This window comes from Chiloscyllium plagiosum, unplaced genomic scaffold (assembly GCF_037043375.1).
Source record: "Chiloscyllium plagiosum isolate Xiang-an unplaced genomic scaffold, Cpla_swu_hap1 HiC_scaffold_20, whole genome shotgun sequence".
Classification (NCBI taxonomy): Eukaryota; Metazoa; Chordata; class Chondrichthyes; order Orectolobiformes; family Hemiscylliidae; genus Chiloscyllium; species Chiloscyllium plagiosum.
This window is the reverse complement of record NW_028270158.1, coordinates 27564364-27586259: the sequence shown is the minus strand read 5'-3', so window position 1 is coordinate 27586259 and position 21896 is coordinate 27564364. Positions and strand designations below refer to the sequence as shown.

At 37.7% G+C, this 21896-nt stretch overlaps 1 protein-coding gene across 2 annotated transcripts in view; it reads left to right on the top strand.

Annotated features, from left to right (window-relative positions):
* mrm2 (mitochondrial rRNA methyltransferase 2) overlaps window positions 1-21896 on the top strand; it is a 940693-nt gene that overhangs the window by 89656 nt on the left and 829141 nt on the right. For both annotated transcript variants that reach the window (XM_087997732.1, XM_043711819.2), the window contains one exon: window positions 9578-9664. In XM_087997732.1, the coding sequence (XP_087853858.1) occupies window positions 9578-9664 (87 nt within the window). The remainder of the gene's footprint in view (window positions 1-9577; window positions 9665-21896) is intronic.

The window sequence follows — 21896 nt, the reverse complement described above, 5'->3', positions numbered from 1 at the left end:
GTGTGGAGATACCATTTTAAGGCTTTTTAATGGAATAATTGGCATGAATGCTGTCCTGTCTCTGATAAGTGACAGTAGTCACTGTTTGACTAAAATCGACCCTTCAGTCCAGCTAGTCCATGCCGATCATGTTCCAAAACTGACTAGTCCCATCTGCCTGCATTTGGTCCATAACCCTCCAAACCTTTTCTATTCATGGACTTATCCAAATGTCTTTTAGTTATACTGTACTTGCATCCACCACTTCCTCTGGCAATTCATTCCACACATGAACCACACTCTGTATAAAAAATAAAAGTTGCCCCTTTTAAAAATCTTTCTTATCCACCTTAAAAATATGCCTCCACGTTTTGAACTCATCCACCTGAAGGGAAAGATCTTTGCTCTTCACCTTATCTATGCTCCTCATGATTTTATAAACCACTATAAAGCCACTCTTCAACCTTGTTTGCTCCAGTGGAAAAATAGCCTAGCTTATTTTTATAACTTAAACCACAGGACCCCAGTCTGAAAAATAATCCTCCACTACCACCCTCTGCCTCTTACCGTAAAGCGAATTTTGTAACCAAATGGCAAGTTCACCCTGAATTCCATGTGACCTAACTTTACTATTAGTCTACCATGTGGAACCTTATCAAAGGCTTCAGTGGCGTCCAAGTAAACAACATCTATTGCTCTGCCCTCATCAATGTTTTTGTTACTTCCTCAAAAAAAGCTCAAGCTAGTTTGTGAGACACAATTTTCGCACAAAACCATGCTGACTATCCTTAGCCATTCCTTGCTTTTTCAAATGCATGTAAATCTTATTTTTCAGAATCACCTCCAACAACGTACTCACCACTAATGTTGGATTCACAGGTTTATTATTACTAGGCTTCTCCTTACAGCCTTTCTTAAATAAAGGCACAATATTACCTATACTCCAGTACTCCAACACCTCACTTGTGGTACAGATGATACAAATATTTCTGCAAGGGGCCCTGCAATTTCCTCCCTAAGATCCCACAACCTTCTGAGATGCACTTGATTACTTAATAGATATCTGTAACCTTTAATTATTTGTTGGATCATAGAATAGTTTCTATTGAAATTGTGCTCACCTAAGGTTAGAACATTCTTAATGGTATGTTATGTAGTTAGGTGATGTATATCTCATATACAGCATTTGTACCCAGGCAGTGATGGATCTTTACTTAGAATCCTTTCAAGCTTTTCTGATAAGATGTTATTCCCAATTTTAAGTTTATACAGGTGAAATAAAGCCTGTAAAATAAAAAAAAAATCAATTAAAATTAGAATTTTAATCCTGTAGTTGTTGAAAATCAGATTTTGTGTTAGTTTCCACACAATTGTATTCTGAACCAATTTCCTATGGGTGCAATTCCAGATATGTCTTAAATGCAAGCATTAACAATTTAAACTCCTTATAAATGGATATTCCTGTGTAAGCAACTACTGAACATTATTTAGCTGAATTCCTGCTGTTCTTTAATTTAGAGAGGATCAGCCTTGAAGATTCTGCCCCATCTTTTTGGTTGAGGCTGTGGCTTGAAATGTCACATTGGAGGCTATGATTGATGTTGCTGCCTGTTTTGGGATGGTATATATATATGTGGCAGGATAGTGTTCAGGATGGAAGACTAGACTGACAAAAGATCACCATTGAAACAGCTGTTGACGGGACTGTGCTTGAGTGTTTTTGGCAGTAATACATTCAAGCAAAAGAAGTTCATTGTTGACTATTTGTTCAAACCTTCAGTAGAATGAGTTGCTGCCATGTGATTGAGGTTGGAATGGGAATTACGTTGGAATGACATTTGGAATGACTGCTTGAAAATGTTTCATTTGAGTTCTCACCATCTCATTGTCTCAAAGAACTTCAGAGTTGCTCTAGATGTAACACTTTCTGTTCCTGTCTCCTTGCCATATTTAGAGAATTATACAACATAAAAGTTGGCCATTTGACCCTTTGGCTTACATTGGTCTTTTGAAACAGCTGTAGTTAGTCCCACTCTTCTGCTCTTTCCCATTACTCTGCAAAATTTCCTTTTCATGAGCTTAACCATTTCCCATTTGAAACTAAATTTATAAAATTCAGCTATGAATCTGCAACTGTCTGGACATGTGCAATAATAAAAACTAATAAAGAATATGAATTTACATCCTGCCTTTCACATCATCAGGACCTCCGCTAAACACTAGACAATTAATTGACTACTTAGTCACTATTACTTTGAGAGCACCAAAAGTAACTAATTTGTGACCACCAAAGTCCCATGCTCTACAATGAGATTGTGTGCTAGTGGGGAATTCATTGTTCCTCTTTGGGAAAATAAAATGTGTGGTCTTGTATAACTACTGACCAGGGAGTTGACACTTTTGCTCAGTATCTGACCTGAAGAATATGTTAAAGCGTAAGCTGTCATGCAGTATGTTAAGAGGGCTGTTGTTAGTGATTTTGACACATTATTTGGCTATGCACTGACTGACGGGTGGCTTAATGGGGTTTCAGTAAAAGTCTTCAAAATACCATTTTGGTTTTGAGGGGAAAAAAAGGCAGAAGTCATGTTCCAGAAACACTTCAACATGGAAGAACATCCAGTTTTAGTCACATTCTATATCATTCTTGCTGAGACAAATAGATCAACTTAAATGTATAAATGAATATTGGAACCTGAGATGATAGAAGATTCACTTTAATAATCATGTGATCAACTATTGTGGTTATACAAGATATGGAAATACAACTGAGTGACATGGCCACGCTTATGGCAAAATTCCACGTTTTGAATGTTTTCAAACCTTTGTTTCCTATTCGTGTAAACTTACATAATTAAGTACCACATCCTTAACAATAATGACTGAGCGTATCTGAATGTTGAATGTGCGAAGAACCAAAGGTAATATACCAATTGTGTTCAGCAGTTATAAATTAAGTGCTAAATTTATTTTAATTGAATCATTTGCCTAAGTAACTACGTTTGAAAAGCAGACTTTTGAATGAAATGTGTTCTGAGAAATTTTGGTATGATAACATAATTTATTGAGGCTCGCTGACTGGGTCTGAGTGCTTGCAGTCCATAGATAAAGTGATAATTTTTTGTACATGTCTAATTTTTTGTGTAGCTTGTCATTGCCATTTTACCTAAATTTATAGTTTAAATAATGTAGTTCGTAGCCACGACCAAGCCTCCAATGGAAGAACAATGGGCTTCAATAAGGAGCAGTTTAAATGGTTCCTCATTAAGTGGCTTAGCTAGGTTTTTTGCGTGAGGAGCATATAAAACTTGCCAATTTAGAGTGACTGTTAACACTTGAGAACAACTTAAAATAGAGTGCCAGATTTGGGAAGAAGGATGTAAAGCTAATTATTTGGTTAACGTAGGAGCTTAAAAATAGTAGGAAGGCCATTTGGCCTTTCAATCCTGCTCTGCCAATCAGTGTGATCATGACTGATCGTCCAGCTCAGTACCTTGTTCCTATTTTCTCCCCAGACCCTTTAACCTTTAACCTTAAGAACTATGTCAAATTTCTTCCTTATCAAACTACTTCCTTTTCTGGGTTTACCCTGTCTAATGCAGTTAGAATTGTATACTTTTCTATGAGATCTGTCTTTCTTCTTTCTCCCCCAGTCTTTCTCCAACTCTCTTTTCACCCCCCCCCCCAAAAAAAAATCCAGTCTGTCTGTATATGCCATTCATGCTATCATAGGAATGGGTTTGGTAAACATTTGGTCACTCCTTACATAGATAGAACATCTATCCTCTGATAAGACAGCCAAGACTGCATACAATACTCCAAGTGTGGTCTCACTAATGTCCTGTACTAGAACCCTCTCACTATGAAAGCCAAAATAGCATTTGTCTTCACCACTGCCTGCTGAACCTCTCTGCTTACTTTCAGAGACTAGTTACAAGGATACCTAGGTCTTGTTGCAACTTTCCTTTTCCAAATCTATTGCTTTTCAGATAATCTGCCTTCCCATTTTTACTACCATGGTGGAGATCCTCTAATTTATCTGCACTATACTGCATTTGTTCACTCACTCAATTTGTCCAAATCCCATAGAAGCATCTGCATCTTCTTCATAGTTCGCCCTCCCACCTAGCTTTGAGTTGTCTGCAGTTTTGGAGAAATTGCATTTAGTTCCCTCATCTCAATCATTCATATATATTAATACAGGTATTGTAAGTGACCAAGATTTATTCTATTCCTCAGTTCCAACGCAGTAAAGTATCAGGTGGTAAAATTAATAAATCCTAAAGTAAAACTAGGTAAATATATAATTGAATGAAGTAATTATGTGGTTAATTAGAATACATTAGGAATGGTAGGAGAGGTGATGTGTCATAACTGCAGCATCTGGGAAGTCCTAAATTCCACTGGTCCAGAGCATACGCACCTTTGCAAGTCATAGAGATGTACAACATGGAAACAGACCTTTTGATCCAACTTGTCCATGTCGACCTGATATCCCAACTCAATCTAGTCCCACCTGCCACACCCGGCCCATATCTTTGCAGTGTTTGCAGTTGAAGCAGTTTTTTCTCATAGTTTGAGCTGGAGGCTGAATTGAGGAGTCAGATAAAATATTGGCTGCAGGATTCTTAACCTCTGACCTGTCCTTCTCACAGCCATTAAGAAATTGGAAACCTGAATATTTCTTCATTACTTATTAATATATTTATCCAAATGTCTTTTAAATGTTGTAACTGTACCTGCATCCACCCCTTCCTCTGGCAATTCATTCCATACATGAATCATTCTGTGTGTGGAAAAAAAACATTGCCCATCATGTCCTTTTTAAAATTTTCTCCTCACCTATGCTCCCTGGTTTTGAACTCCCTCACTGCAGGGAAAAGACCCTTAATACACACCTTACCTATGCCCCTCTTGATTTTATAAACCTCTATAAGGTCACCCCGCAACCTTCTACGTTCCAGTGAAAATATCCCAGCCTATCCAGCTTCTCCTCATTACGCAAACCCTCCATTTTCAGCAACATCCTGATAAATCTTTTCTGAAACCTCCCCAATTTAATAATATCCCTTTATGATAGAACTGCACTCAGTACTGCAGAAGAGGCGCTCACCCACATCCTGTACAACTCAACATAATGTCCCAAATCCTATATTCAAAAAGTCTGAACAATGAAGACAAGCATCAGCAAATTTTATGTCCAATTGGTAAGCCCGCCCCCCACCCTGTATCACATGTGATGTAACTTTACTAATTTGTCTACCATGAGGAACCTCGTCAAAGGCTTTACTCGAACGCAAGTTAACAATGTCTACTGCTCTGCCGTCAATAATCTTCTTCGTTAATTCCTTATAACACTTAATTAAGTTTGTGAGACATGCTCACTCACTCGCGAGGGAAATCAAATGAATGGTAGGTGAAGTATAATGTGGATAACTGTGAGGTTATCCTCTTGAAAGCAAAGTCAGGAAGGCAAATTATAATCTGAATGGTGATAGATTTAGAAAGAGAGGGATGCAACGAGACCTGGGTGTCCTTGTACATCAGTTGCTGAAAATAAGGATGCAGAAAAACAAGAGTCACTGAAGAAGGCCAGTGCTATGTTGGAATTCATAGTGAGAGGATTAGAGTACAGGAACTGAGTTCATTGTTCATATATTGAATGACGAGAGCGGAGGAGCTTCTCGTCAAAAGAAAGAAGACAGCTTAAGTAAGGTGGAGGAAGCAAGGGTCTTGCTCAGCTCTAGAGGATTACAGGCAGGCGAGGAAGGAGCTCAAAAATGGTCTGAGGAGAGCCAGGAGGGGGCACGAAAAAGGCTTGGCAGGAAGGATTAGGGAGAATCCAAAGGTATTTTACACGTATGTGAGGAATAAGAGAATGATTAAAGAAAGAGTAGGGCTGATCAGGGATAGCATAGGGAACTTGTGTATAGAGGCTGAAGAGGTGGGGGAAGCCCTAAATGAGTTTTTTGCTTCTGTCTTTACTAAAGAAAAGGACCTTGTAGTGAATGAAAACATGGAGGAGCAGGTAAGCATGATGGAACAGATAGAGATTGAGGAAGCTGATGTGTTGAAAATTTTGACAAACATTAAGATTGACAAGTTGCCAGGGCCAGACCAGATTTGTCCTCGGCTGCTTTGGGAAGCGAGAAATGTGATTGCCTTGCCGCTTGCGAAGATCTTTGCATCCTGGCTGTCCACCGGAGTCGTACCTGAGGACTGGAGGGAGGCAAATGTAATTCCTCTCTTCAAGAAAGGAAGTAGGGAAATCCCTGGCAATTATAGACCAGTCAGTCTCACGTCTGTCGTCTGCAAGGTGTTATAAAGAATTCTGAGGGATAGGATTTATGATCATCTGGAAGAGCATGGCTTTATTAACGGCAATCAGCACGGCTTTGTGAGGGTTGGGTCATGCCTCACAAATCTTATTGAGTTCTTTGAGGATGTTACTAGACAAGTTGATGAGGGTCGAGCGGTGGATGTTGTGTATATGGACTTCAGTAAGGCATTTGATAAGATTCCCCATGGTAGGCTCATTCAGAAGGTCAGGAGGAATTGGATACAGGGAAATTTAGCTGTCTGGATACAGAATTGGCTGGTCGGCAGAAGACAACGAGTGGTAGTGGAAGGAAAATATTCTGCCTGGAAGTCAGTGGTGAGTGGTGTTCCACTGGGCTCTGTACTTGGGCCTCTACTCTTTGTAATTTTTATTAATGACTTGGATGAGGAGATTGAAGGATGGGTTAGCAAGTTTGCAGATGACACAAAGATTGGAGGTGTCATTGACAGTATAGAGGACTGTTGAAGGCTGCAGCGTGACATTGACAGGATGCAGAGATGGGCTGAGAGGTGGCAGATGGAGTTCAACCTGGATAAATGCGAAGTGATGCATTTTGGAAGGTCGATCTTGAAAGTTGAGTACAGGATTAAAGACAGGATTCTTGGCAGTGTGGAGGAACAGCGGGATGTTGGTGTGCAGATACATAGATCCCTTAAAATTGCCACCCAGGTGGACAGGGTTGTTAAGAAAGCATATGGTGTTTCAGCTTTCATTAACAGGGGGATTAAGTTTAAGAGCCATGAGATCTTGTTGCAGCTCTATAAAACTTTGGTTAGGCCGCACTTGGAATACTGCGTCCAGTTCTGGTCATCCTATTATAGGAAAGATGGGGATGCTTTGGAGAGGGTTCAGAGGAGGTTTACCAGGATGCTGCCTGGAATGGAGGGCTTATCTTATGAAGAGAGGTTGACTGAGCTCGGACTTTTTTCATTGGAAAAAAGAAGGAAGCGAGGGGACCTAATTGAGGTGTACAAGATAATGAGAGGCATAGATGGAGTTGATAGCCAGAAACTTTTTCCCAGGGTAGAAATTGTTAACACGAGGGGTCATAGTTTTAAGCTGTTTGGCGGAAAGTATAGAGGGCATGTCAGAGGCGGGTTCTTTACGCAGAGAGTTGTGAGAGCATGGAATGAGTTGCCAGCAGCAGTTGTGGAAGTGAGGTCATTGGGGGTATTTAAGAGCTGAAAATGTGTTGCTGGAAAAGCGCAGCAGGTCAGGCAGCATCCAGGGAACAGGAGAATCGACGTTTCGGGCATAAGCCCTTCTTCAGGGGTATTTAAGAGACTGCTGGACATGCATATGGCCACAGAAATTTGAGAGTTCGTACATTAGGTTTACCTCACATGAGGATCAATGGTCGGCACAACATTGTGGGCTGAAGGGCCTGTTCTATGCTGTACTGTTCTATGTTCTATGTTCTATATTTGTATTGTTGCAGCTTTTTATTTTAAAAATGCAACATTTCATACTGTGGGGAAATAGTTAATTCTGAAAAAATCCAAGAACAACTTGAAGGAAAGGAAGTAAGTTTAAAAGCTGAGAATGCTCAAATCCATTTAAAACTCCCTTCCTAGCTTTGCTTTAAGTAGAAATGTGCATTAATAGGGGAAGCATCATGCATGCTACTCTGATATGTAAATGTTACAACAACAATCTGTGTATTAGGGCAGAAACCCAACTCAAGTAACAACTTGTTCTAAGTGTGGCACTGCAATATTGCTTTTGAATTGGAATCCAACTGCCACATATTGTAAAGTTGTGCCTTTAAGAAAGCTGGTAGGTGAAAATAAAAGGTATATTTAATGTTTTGATAACATTTGGTAGTGAGGAAGGAATTCTGCTACTTAACTCATCTAGTGTTGCTGCTATCAATACAACTTTACATTTATGTGCAACACTAAATTAATGTGCAACAGATAATGGTTCAGCAAAGACTGTTGAGTAATAAAGAAAGCCTTCAAATCTAAGTACATCTGCTCTGTTAGATTGAAAACGTAACAAAAGAGCAAATTCCAACACGACTGTATATGGAGAATAACTTTGTCAACTAATTGGCCATTCATTAAAACCAAGCATTTTAGGGCATTATCTATTGATTGAATTCCACTGTAAATTTACATTTGGAGTATTCACTTAGCTATCAAGGTTAAGCAGCTTTACTAATATTATTAATGAGCATAAAATTGTACTTAGCCATTTATTTCTCTGTATCACAGAGAAGCAATTCAATTGAGTGGATATTAATAACAAAAACACTTCCAATTTTCTGAATCAGTTGCAACTTTGATAGATTGGCCAATAATTGTTCAGTTAACTTGAAACATGTTGCCTTTCTAAATATTTTGTATTTGTTTTCTTGAAGTATTTGGTTTATAAATGTAATATTTCATTAGAAGACTCTACAAACATGAGACCGACCACTTTCTTCTGATCTCACGCATATTATTTCTGGTGTAACTTAAAAAATTTCATGTTTGCTCAATATCACAGTGTGACAGAAGAAGCTATTCTGCTTGTTACCTTTGAAGTGGCTAACCTTTCCACTAAATATTTGGTATTTTTGGGAACAAAAAACAGACGTTGCTGTAAAAGCGCAGCAGATCTGGCAGTATCAGTGAAGAGAAATCAAAGTTAATGTTTTGGGTCCGGTTACCCTTCCAGACTTGAAACTGTAACTTTGATTTCCCTTCACAAATGCTGCTAGACCTGCTGAGCTTCTCCAGCAACTTATGTTTTTGTTTCTGATTTATAGCATCTGCAGTTCTTTCAGGTTTTATTTAACATTTTTGGGAAATGCTTCAAGCATGTGCATTTGTGCGGTTGGAAAGAGTATTTAATTAATACTGGAAATTCTCTAAGTGCTATAATGCTAGAGATTTCCTGAAGGATTCTGTACTTTTAAATTGGATGATTTTCTATGTTCCTCATTGTGAATCAAACCGCTGGTAATTGTTTCCTTGAACTTTTGATCTGCGATATTGAAGTATCACACTATAGCTTTTAGAGGCACAAGGATTTTTGAGGGTTTTTCAGTGGAAAATGTAATTTACATTTCTAATCAAGTAGTTTCATTTTAAAAAATATAGCTTAAGCTTGTTGAAAATAATGAACCATTCCTAACTTTTGTTACCTATAGATAACAGCTGAAGTAGCTATTTATGCAGAAACATGAAAAATTGAATGTTTAAAAGAATAATGTGTGGTACTATATTGCAAAGAATGACTTGTTTCATTCTTTTGTGTTCTTGTATTTTTTAGGAGCCCTGAAGATCTTTCACGAGAAATTGTTCTATTACAACAGCGCGAGCTTCTCCTCAAGCAACAGAACTCTTCTGTCACTACCAGGTAGGAGAGTCCTGAGACAAGCAGTTAACATCAGTTCTTAAATTTTTGGCAACCAAATTTTAGGGAAGTGAAATAATTTGATATTTCTTTACATTGTGGAATATTATTTAAAAAGCAAGGTAAATGTTTTGAACAACTTAGGTGGTTCTTATAGCATATGCTTCATATGTTGGCTTGACCAATCCTTTTCCAATTACAAATTGGCTTAAGTCACCATCATAGTGTGATCAACTGTTCAATCAACCACTGCTGGTTGTGTCATGAGTTACCAGAATTTCATGGAAGATCAGTATTCTGCACGCCATCTCTCAGAAAAGACTTTATGATGAATTGATTTCCTAAAGGCGTTTGATAAAGTGCCATATCAAAGGTTGCGACACAAGATGAGTGTTTGTTTTAGTAGATAACGTTAGCAAGGATGAAAGATTTGATGGTTAACCGAGTGCAATTAGTAGGGATAAAGCAATTTTTTTCGTTTGTCATATTACTTAACTGCTGGAATGCTACAGAGACCAGTGATGAGTTCTCAAGTATTCATAGTCTTCTATCAATGACTTGGATGGAGAGATCGAGTATAATGGAACTGAATTTGCTAATTTGGTTATCTTTCGATTTGAGGTTCAAAGTTTGCTTCCTTTTCTGTTGTCACCTGCTTCATCATGAAGGCATTTGTTCTCTACCTTACATCGCTGAATGGACAGGTTGTCACCATTTTGAAAGATTTGTAGCAAGCTCCTATCAGTTATCAATGTCAGTGTTGCTGTGCATCAAGGAGAGATTCAGAGTAACATTGTAGCACATTTTCTTTCCTCTGGGATGTTGACCATTTAAGAGTTGAACGGACAGGACCTGACGAGACATTTTTCAGCCATCTATACACAGTTTTCAATCCGTTGTAGTTGGGTAGCAGGAGTAAGTTGCCTTCAAGAAGGACATGATGTTTGTTTGATAGTCCTCCTGCTGAAACCAGAAAATATAACAAAGACATTCTCGGTAGAACTTTTGCAGTGCTCTTGTGTGTTATTGATCTGCAGTCCAGGTCTCATTACAGTACAGGAATATGGAAACAACAACTGCTCTGTTTTGAGTTTGAGAATGGGCATCCACCAGAGTTTGTCATAGCAGCACACAGGGAGTCATCTTTTGGTTCAACAGGATTCTGTTCTACGTAATTTGAACATCAGACTGTGATTGGCCTTACGATATTTAAAGGTATAAGAAGGGGTGAAATACTGTTGGGAAGCTTGGCTTCCTCGGGTTGGTGACAATTCACCACGGCAGATTCGCTGCCGATGATTAGCCACTGCCAGTTCTCCACCAGCATTTCTCCACTGGGGTCGTTTGATCTCTGGAGACTATTCGCCACCGGAAATATATATATATATATGTACTGATTGTTTTCCCTCCCACCTGTTCTTTCATACTTCTTAGTCCACTTTATTTATACAACTACATACTACATATTGATTAAAAATAAGTAAAATAAATATCATTTTATTGGTTTATATATAAAAATGAGTTACAAACTTTAACCAGAAAAAGGAAATATATTTTAAATAATATTATTATGGCAGTAAAATCTCACATTAACATTAAACAATGAAAATTTTTAGTTCATTTGATAATTATGCGTTATTCCTCCAAGATATTCCAAACAATCTCTTTCACCGTATTCAAGAACAATTTTTCTTATTCTCTCGTCTGCGTCTCAATTTTTTTTAGCTTTATTTGTGGTGGGTAACCCGCTGTCAGCTGTTCCATATATAAGTTTCGCCCCTTTTGCCCTTTCATTAACGTTCCAATAAATTTCCATATGGTCGGGTGGTGAGCTCCGAGTTCAAAAGCAATTCTCCGATGAGCGGCTTCGGCCTGATTATTTGTGCGATCTTCATTGTTTATTGTTGTCTCATAGACTGACCACATATCATGGGAAAACAAAGGTGTCCTTCGGCTACTGCCACGTCTGTTGTAGAGTCCAATATAATTAAATTCAAACCAATCTAGTATTGGTCGTAGTTCTTGAGGCAAAAAATCTGCGAGTGCTTCTACGTAGGTATCAAGGTCAGTAAGTGGCACAAAAGCCAAAGCAATTATCGTTTTTGCATTTAAAGCATAATCTGGATCGGTGTTGTATTGAAGAGTTGCTCCAACTGCAGCAATATGTCTATGCATACTTTGTGCTAAATGAAAGGAACAGCCACTAATTCTAACTTCAGGAAAACATTCTCTAATAGCACTGATAGCTGCCTGCTCAAAGTCACAATGGATACACTGTGGTTTGAGATTAGGTACCAAGGACTTCACCATTTCAAACATGCATACATACATTGAACGCTGCTTATTTGATAGAAGTATAAACAATATTAGAGGAACTCCATCAAGTCTTTTTGCTAAAATACAATATACCTGAGCACTATCCGCCAAAAGAAATTTTTCTTCTGCTCTGTTATCCGGCTGATATAAAGAAGATCAGTAAGGTTTCCTTTCTCGTCAAATTATTTTCTTCATGCTACTTGTTATCGGTAAAGATGCTAGGACTGACTGAGGGACATCAGCTACACGTTCGTTAATAAGAACACTAGGTACTTCCTGCGATTCTTCTGCACGACGTTTTAAACTTGTTTTCACTTTTGCAACTTGGACATTGCTGTGGAAGAGGAATGTGTGTGTGTTCATTTATTGTTTTTATCACAGTGCCACTCTTGGTGTGGATCCGTCCATTACATCGGCCCCTTTGTTCACATTGCCTTAGCTTAATACTTGAATCACTCTTGGATAGTTATCAAAAACATATAACATATATAAAACCATTGTGGTAAAATTTCTTATTTCCACGTTTACTAATAATTTCTGTTTCCATTTGAAGACTTGTTACTGAAACAACGCAATCACTACCTTAACCAATATAACGACAACTTTATATAGTGAGGCTAATCGTCAGCGGCGAATCTGCTTATTTGCGGAATCGTCTTTAATGGCCATTGGTCGGTGGCTAAGCGTCCTCGGCGAATCTGCTGTGGCGAATGGCCCCATCCTGGCTTCCTCAGTCATGGTGTTGAGTCAAAATTTGAAATAGTGATATATAGGCATTCCTGTGTGCCTGAGGAGAGTTAAAGACTAGCTTGCAAGTATATCTGTAAACATGGTGATTTCTTTTAAAGTAACTTGACTATGAAATAGGTTCCAGAACGAATGCGTTCTTGTGTACATTAAAGTTTACAATGAAGCATGGCAAACAATGATGCACCAAGGTTTCTGTTAGAAATTTCTGAATTCATTTCTTTTAAGCTGAGGGCAGCGCTCACTGAAACTAGAGACATTTTTTGGTTTCATTTTGGGGCAGTTCTGCAGAAGTTTTTGATGAAAATGAATGTGTAAAGCAGTACTGTTGATAAAGGGACAAAATTGTAAAAAACGCTTACCATAGAGTCTGGAGTTTGGTAATAGTTCCACACAGAAGTGTTTAAATAAAACCCTGAAGATGTTATTTCAAGGTGTGCATGCTTAGACTCCTGTGTATGAAAACTTGAGGAAAAGACAATAACATTTTCTGGAATGAAAGATAAATCGCAGTTAAATAAAGTAATTGAAGTTTTGGAGAAAGGGACTGTACAAGAAGTATCTTTGGGTACTGTACAGGAGTGTTTTGGGATCATCTTTTCGCATGCATTTCAAAATCTCTAAACTTGGATTCTGTATAAATAGTTTGTATTTATACGATTTTATCTTCATTTCTTGCGTGAAATATACTTTTGTTTTATTGTTAAAAGTAAATCTGCAACATTGTACTTATGTTTGTGAGGGACCAACTCATTAAAACCAAAACAAAATAAACAATGACCTATCGAGTCAAATTTCGGACTGGGATCTGATTTAAGAGAAAGTGAGGACTGCAGATTCTGGAGAGTCAGACTTAATCAGTGTGGTGCTGGAAAAGCACAGCAGGTCAGGCAGCATCTGAGGAGCAGGAGAGTTAACATTACAGGCGTAAGCCCTTCATCAGGAATGTGTGGATCTGATTTATCCAGTAATAAAGTCAGCTGGGATCATAACAATGCCCAGAAATCTATTTGATCTGTTAGTGGCTTGCGTAAACTGCTTCCTGTGCTTGTCCGATTTCAGTTTTGTTGCCTCAAGTAGTTGGAATTTGAGATAAATCTGATCTTAGTTTTTTTCAATTGTAAATTGGAAATTGAACTTAGAATCCAAAATTAAGAAGAAATACCATGGAATTTCTTCTGAACTCACCATGCTCATTGTTGTGAAAGTGCCTGAAGCACTTATTATAGGTCATAGACTCAGAATCGTACAACACATAAACAGACCTTTTCGTCCAACTAGTCCATGCCAACTATGTTCCCAAATTAAACCAAGTTAGTTTTGCCTGTGTTTTGCCAATGTACCTCCAAACCTTTCCTATTCATGTACTTATCCATATGTCTTTTAAATGTTGTAACTGTATCTGCATCTGCCACTTTTTCTGGAAAATCATTCCATACACAAACCATTCTGTATGGAAAAAAAGTTGCCCCTCATGTGTTGTGAAGTTGGTGTGTGTAAAATTGTAAATGTGGGAGAAAAGCATTGTGTGGTCCCTTGAAAAGATAATGTCTTTTAATGCTTAGAGTTAAAATGGATGTCTGAATAGCAGTTTAAAGTGTAGGTGCGCAGGGAGCACCCGAATTGAAACATTTTGCATCAAACCACCTGTTTTACTAAGTCAAATCTGTTCAAATTTAGTCAACTAATTTAAATCAAGTTCTTCAATACTGAAAACCTATCAAATTCAAATCTGACAGCGTTGACGATCTTGAACCAATCTGATTGTAAAGAAATTGATAGGTATTCAAGGATATAAAAACTGTGGGCATTTTGAAAGTTGGCGGAGAGCCAACTGCCCTCTGAAGAGATAAGAACTTTTCAGCTCTCAGGAAAAAAGCACCATCTATTCATAAAGGTCCCTGGCACTCTTAGACAATCGTCCGGATACCAGAATTCAGTGGAGAGAGGCGTTCAGAACAGAAGAAATTCCAGAGGAAACATTTCTGACTTCAGACTCATCAGAAGAAAGACTGGAGAGGCAGAGGAGCACTTTGGAAGACACTTTGGAAGTTCTGTGTGTACTTTGAGAGATTAAGTTTAATTTATTGTTTTCTTATTACTTGGATTTATAGAAGTGGGAGTTAGATTTATTCGAACAGCACCCAATTAGAACTTAAGTCCAAAAGGGAATAGTTAGTAGTTAGAGGAATTGTTTGGTTTGTTAGTAATTCTGTTAATCTCTTCACTGTTGCAGTTAGATAAGTAAATTGTTACTTGATAATTATAGAGTGGGTGAAAGGATTCCATTTCATTTAAGCACTCCTTTATAATAAATTGAGTGTTAGAGGTAGGTTCTGCCACTTTTCACTCTTTTATAAGATTATGAGACGAGTTGAGCTTCTTTGGGTGTTTTGGTTTTAATTATCAGAAGGGTGTCGACCTCCGCTCTGTAACAATGTCCTTGTTAAAATCTTTTACTCTCACCTTAAAAATATGGTCCCTAATTTTGAACTCCCCACTATAAAAAAAAGACCCTTGATGTTTACCTTAACTATGCCCCTCATGATTTTATAAACCTCTATAAGGTCACCCCATAACCTTTAATGTTCCAGTGAAAAAAAAAATCCCAATCTCTCCCCATAACTCAAACTCTCTGTTCCCTACAACATCCTGCTAAATCTTTTCTGAAATCTCTCCAATTTAATAATATCTTCCCCATAGCAGGACAACCAGAACTGGACACAGTACTCCAGAAGAGGCCTCATTAATGTCCTGTACAACCTCAATATGACGTCTCACCTCCTATACCCAGTTCTGAGTTATAAAGACAAGCGTGCTAAACATCTTGTCTACCCCTGACATAAATTTCAAAGAATATGTACCTGAACCCCTTTGTCTGTCCGTTCTACAATACTATCCAGGGCTCTGCCATTAACTTTACAAGTCCTGCCCTTTTTTGTTCTACCAAAGTGTGATACCTTGTATTTTGCCAAATTAAACTCCATCTGCCACTCCTCAGCCCATTGACCCAATTGATCAAGATCTCTTTGTAATCTTACATAATCTTCTTCACTGTCTACTGTGCCACCAATTTTGGTATCATCTGCAAATTTACTAAATTCTTATACAAATTGTTTATATAAATGACAAACAAAATTGCTGAACAGTTTTTCAGGTGGTAATGATAACTCAGGGGTGTTGACATTTTGTCCCCTTGCTGAAGCTTCTCTGCCTTACACACATGATCTTGCAAGGTCATGTTCTGTTGTTATTACTCATTTTATTCTGTATTAGCTGCAATAACTGCATGAGAAGCTGATATGCTGAAATGCTGTGGTCACTTTGGTGATTTTCTCCAAATGCGCAGTTTTGACGGGAATGGAACGTAAGCAAAAGGGAAATCAATATTTCTATCCACTTAATTTCCAATAATTTCACACATTTGAATAGGCCTAGAAGCATATACATTTCACTACAGATTCTTGGAAGTGCTATAATTTTCAAGCTCTTCACATTACAGTGACTTTGCTGCTTTGCATGATAGTGTGTACGTGACTTCTTGTCACAAACTTTTTCGACCTTTTTGCTTTCAGTCACTCTCATTCCTATTTCGCATTCTATTATCATCCATGTTTGAAAATGCAAATTAACTATGGACAGGGAACTCATTCAGTCCATTAAAAATGCATTTTCTGTTAAAAGCACTTCTAGTTATCAAGTAGTAATGAAAAGAGAAAATACCCTTTTAAAATAAGATGTGTGAAGTTTGTCACTGCTTTCTTTGGCGCTTAAATTTCACTTCTCTCAAATTTTACTGTCAGATTTCAATTTTAAAAAACTCTTCTAGATCTGCTACGTGATTCTTCAGGATAACCCCTGTTATTTTTCTGCTGTAGAAAGTAACATAACCCTTGAACAATTTTAATATAGCAGCATCAAGTAAATACATTCCAGTGCACAGCTATGAGGCTTTTGGCCAATTACAAAGAAAAGAAAACCACACTACAAATCTTGATACAAAATGTCTTCTTAAACTCAGTGTACAGCTCCAGTTGAACCAAATATCAGGGTGTCTCAGTGGTTGTATTGAGGTATACAGCAGAAAAGTTTGAATATTGTAAGAGGTTAGATGCACTTGATTAATATCTATGCAAATTCTTCATTGTTGATAATCAAGCTTCCAGCTAGTCGAAATGTGCACTTTTTTGTAAGTATGTCATGTGCATACCAACATCTAGTCTGGCTATCTGGTGGCAATATGTGAACTTGCAAAGTCTATCAGAGATTAAATATTTGCAAGAATGTTATTTTTAATTTATGTCAATAAATTCAACATGTCACTGAACTTGTCTTCTGAGGTTGTGAGGTTGTCAGTTAAGATTGAATCTGGACGTATGCATCCTGGGTGCTGTCTTTGCATGAGTATCTTTCTTCATATTTGGTCTATTGATGAGACTGATTTTCAATATCACTGGAATGTTGCTGACATGTATCCTTGCCTTTTTAAAATTCATTCAGGGGACATGAACTTTGCTGGCTGGGCCAATATTGATTGCCCATCTCTCATTGTCTTTGAGAAAGTGGTGGCAAGCTGCATTTTTGAACTTTCGTAGTTCATTTGTAGTACTTTTGGACAAGAACTTTCAGAATTTTGATCCAACAGCACTGAAGAAATGAGATAGCAATATATTTTCAAGTTAGCATGGTGAGAGATTTGGAGAACAACTTGCAGATGATGGTGTTCCTTTAATCTGTCTACTGTCCTTTTAGATGGAAGTGTACATACATTTACAAGGTGCAGTCTGAGGGGGCTTTGTGCATTTTGTTGGTGGTACACACCGCTTCTATTGAGTGTCAACATTGAGGAACTAAATGTTTGTGGATTTCGTTTTTAATCATTTGTGGACTGTGGGTATCTATGGCTGGCAAGCTATAGATGCCCGTCCCTAGTTGCCCTTGAAATAGTGGAGGTGAACTGCTGCCTTGAACTGCCTCAGTCTATCCTTTGTGGTTGGCCCACATTGCCATTAGGGATGGAATTACAGGATTTTGATCCAGTGAAAGTGGAGGAAAGGCAATATATTTGCAAGGCAGGATGGTGAGTGGCTTGGAGGGGAATTTGAAAGTGGGTAGAATTCCCATGTATTTGCTGCCCTTATCCTTAGATGGATATGGTCATGGATGTGGTGCTAATCAAGCAGGTTGCTTTGACTTGGATCGTGTCTAGCTTATTGAGTATTTTTGGGTCTGCAGTCATCCAGGAAAGTGGAAAGTATTCCATCACACTCCTGATTTGTACTTTGCAGATGGTAGACAGGTTTTGGGAGTCAATTGAAATTATTGCTGCAGGATTCTTAACCTATGACCTGTTCTTGTAACTGCCATTAAGAAGTTGGAAACATGAATATGTCTTCATTACTTGTCTGAATGGACTTGCATTAACATGCTTATTTGCATTGTCTACTAAATCTTGGAAGTTCAACTGTGTCCTCTTCCATATTAAAATTGTATCTGCATCATTGTTGTTTTTTGTTAATCTCTGTTGGTACTTTGTTTTTTTACAGGATCTATTTTAAGATTTTTGGTTTCCTTTCCCACAATAGCTCTGCTCTTTGCAACATTTCTCTCACTTTTCTCCACGAGCAGCCTCCCTGTCACTCTCATTTTGTCTGTGGTCTACCAATCTCCCCCTTGCATTCTGTTCACTTCCAAGCAAAAAAAAAAAGAGGTTGGCTGCAGGTGCTGCATGCCTGCACCCTAGGCCTTTGTCTCCCTTCCATCAGGACCCCAACCTCTTTGGATGTTTTGTCAGTTGCGCATGGTGACATCTTTGGTGCATATGCACATGCTTCTTGTGGCTATCTGATGTCATGAATGAATATTTGCATTTTTTCAGACTTAAATTTTTTGCTCAATATATGTAGATTAATTCTGCATAGGGTAAATGGAGGTGTATTATCACTTGCACCAGAAACACATGTGCTTTAGATTTCTGAGTCAGTGAATAATATTGTGCTGGCAGATCACGTCACTGAGGCGAAAAAGTTGTTCTCTAGTTATTAAGAGGTACAATTGCAAAAAAGAAAATATATAGTTAAGATTATGTCTCCAATTGTCATGTTTGCTTTCGAGATGTTGTATTTGGAAACCAAGATAATCTTTTCTCTCTCCTTTTAAATATAAATCTGTTGAAGAGTTCAACTCACTGCAGCAGTCTGTACATTTAAGAAGGCTGAACAGCTGAAGTTATACACTCCAGTGTGAACAATAGAAAAAAAATATTTTAAATCGTGATATATTGTGAACTGTGGATTCAAAGGGATCTGGGTTTTGTTGTCCACCAGTCAATGTAAGACAGATAGGTGCAACAAGCAATTAGGAAGGCAAATGGTATATTGCTTTCATTGCAAAAGGATTTTAGTTCAAAAGTTGGGATGTTTTACTGCAATTATACAGGACCTTGGTGCAACCAAACCTGGAGTATTGTGTGCAATTTTGGTTTCCATACCTAAAAAACAATGTACTTTGCTTTAGAGGGAGTACAGTGGAAGCCATCTAAGCGAATACACAGGATAGCATACTCCTGCTATGAGGAGATATTGGTTCAACTTGACCTGTATTCACTAGAGTATAGAAGGATGAGAGGGGATCTGATTGAAACATATAAAATTCTATTAGGGATGTTTTCACTGGATGAAGGCTCTTGAGCCAGATAACGCAGTCTCAGGATATGGGGTAGGCCATTTAGAGCTGAGCTGAGAAAATGTTCTTGACTTGAAGGCTAGGGAATCTGAGGAATTCTGCATCCACAGGAGGCTGTAGAAGCTAAGTCACTGAGTAAATTCGAGAGAGAGAGGCTTTTATTTATATTTTAAAGGCATCGAGGTGTATGGACAGAAAGTGGGGAAATGGCATTGAGATAGAGGAACAGCTATGACTGTATTTAATGGTCAGACAGGCTTGAGCCAAATGGCCTACTTCTGTTCCTAATTGTTGTGTTTCAGTGCTATTGAAATATTGCCATTGTAATGAAGGGGAAAAGGTCAAACGTCCCGATAATTAAGCCAACCTGTTATGGTGCGCGTAGAGGTTCCCTGCTAATAATTAAACCTGAAACACCCAGGGAAACTGGCCTTGCCCCTTGTAATCTCTTAAAAGTGTGGTTAAATGAACAGAATCCCTGATATTCACTTTAGAAGTAACAATTTATTTATTTAACCCTAACAGTGAACAAATTAACAGAATCACTAACGAACCGAACAATTCCCCCCTAACTACTAACTATTCCCTAACTGAACTAAATTCTACTGGTATGCTGTTCCAATGAACACAGATCCCACTTTTATAAATCGAAGTAATAAAAATATAATAAATTAGTCTCTCAAAGTTCTTACAGAATGGATTTTCTGGAATGCTTTGCCTTCTTCGCTGTCTCTCCAGTTTTTCTTCTGCTGATCCTGTTGTAAGGGATGTTTTGTCTGTAATTTCTATTGTATGGAATATTACCTAAAAGTGCCATAGTACCTTTTATGGATAAATGGTGCTCCCTGTGAGAGCTGAAAGTTGTTATCTCTTCAGATGGCAGTTAGCTGTCCCTGATTTTCCAAATGCCGCCATCTGTTATACCTTGATGACCTATTCACTTCTTTACAATTGGATTGGTTTGAGGTAGTCAAATCTATTAGATTTAAATTTAATTGGGTTTTGGTATCAAGGGCCTGGTTTAAATTAATAAGCTAAAATTCAAGCTGGTTGCCTTAACATCAAAAAAGCCTAAGGTGTCCATTCACAGCCAATTGATACACGTTTCAATTTCAGAACTGTCTGTAATCTGCAGCTGCTTACAGACACATTTTTCTGTATAAATCTCTAAGCTTAGAAAATCACTTCACCTCGTAAAGGGACCGTGCACTCTTTCCTCCTGTAATTTTTCCAAACAAATTCTACCTTCCTGCCATCAACTTCATGAGTACTCAACACAACTTTGTAACACCATATTTATCCAAGATTTGGGTAGCTTGGCTGATCAAGCTGTTGAAGATTTGAATAAAGACACAGTAATGCTAGGTGGCTCAGATATTATGAACTTACATGTATGACTTTTAAAACAAAAAGCTTAACTTTAATCGGTCTGCTATTTGGAATAATTAAACTTCATATTTCAGTCATATTCATACTTGTATCTGAAGTGTTGATCAACTTATATGTAATTGTTTTTCAGACAGGTTAAGACAAATTGACTTTTCATCTCCCTTTGAGCCTCAAAACCTCCACAAACTTTTTGTTGTCCTTGTATTTTATTCTTGTATTTTGTTTGTTCTCTGTTTATTTAACCTTTTATGTTAGGAAGATAGGATAGTTACTGTTCATTTTACATATCATAGAGATTTGTAACATGATTAGGTTTCTTCTGCAATGTATTCAGTTATAATTTTTTTCATTTTGAGAAGATTACTATTGATGCTGCTATTGCTGTGAACTGAAAATGTCCTGGATTGTAATAAGTGAAGCATGTGGTTGAAAGAACCAAGATTAGAGAGCTGGAGGGGAATGAAATAAAAAGAGAAATAATTATAAAGAGAGCTCTTAAAGGATCAATTTACAGATCAGGACCAAGCAGCACCCTCGTTATTCCTGTAGCATATAGTTCACTTAAATACTTCTATTTTAGAAATAAATGAGTCTGAAAATTTAAGATATAATTAGCGACACAATTCTGAAGTGACATTGCTCAGCCAATGTTTCCGGGTATTGAAATTGTTGGATAAGAGATTGGAAATTTTAAAGTATGTTTTTATTAATTTTATTTATTTATTCATTTATTTATATAAAAGGTTGAAGGAAGGTATGTCTGCAGCTTTTTTTTTTCTGTTGTACTGAGTGTCTGCAGAAGTGTATCATAACAATTTAAATTGCAAATGGTTATCTTCTAGTTCTGTGCCAGGGAGAAATTTATTCAGCAACTGTATTAAAAGTAAAAGCTACTACAGGTTCAGAATTTTTTTTTGCAAGCTCTTAGTATTTGTAATGAATTGCTGAAATGCATTGAGATTGAGCATTTTTTATGACCAGGAAAAGTAGTGTTTGAAATTATGTTGTTAGTTGGGTGATTTTATTTTATTTGCTGTGGTTAAAATGTCAGCATGCTGCTGATGGCATTTTGGGAAGATTGAGTTAAGTTGTGTTTAAG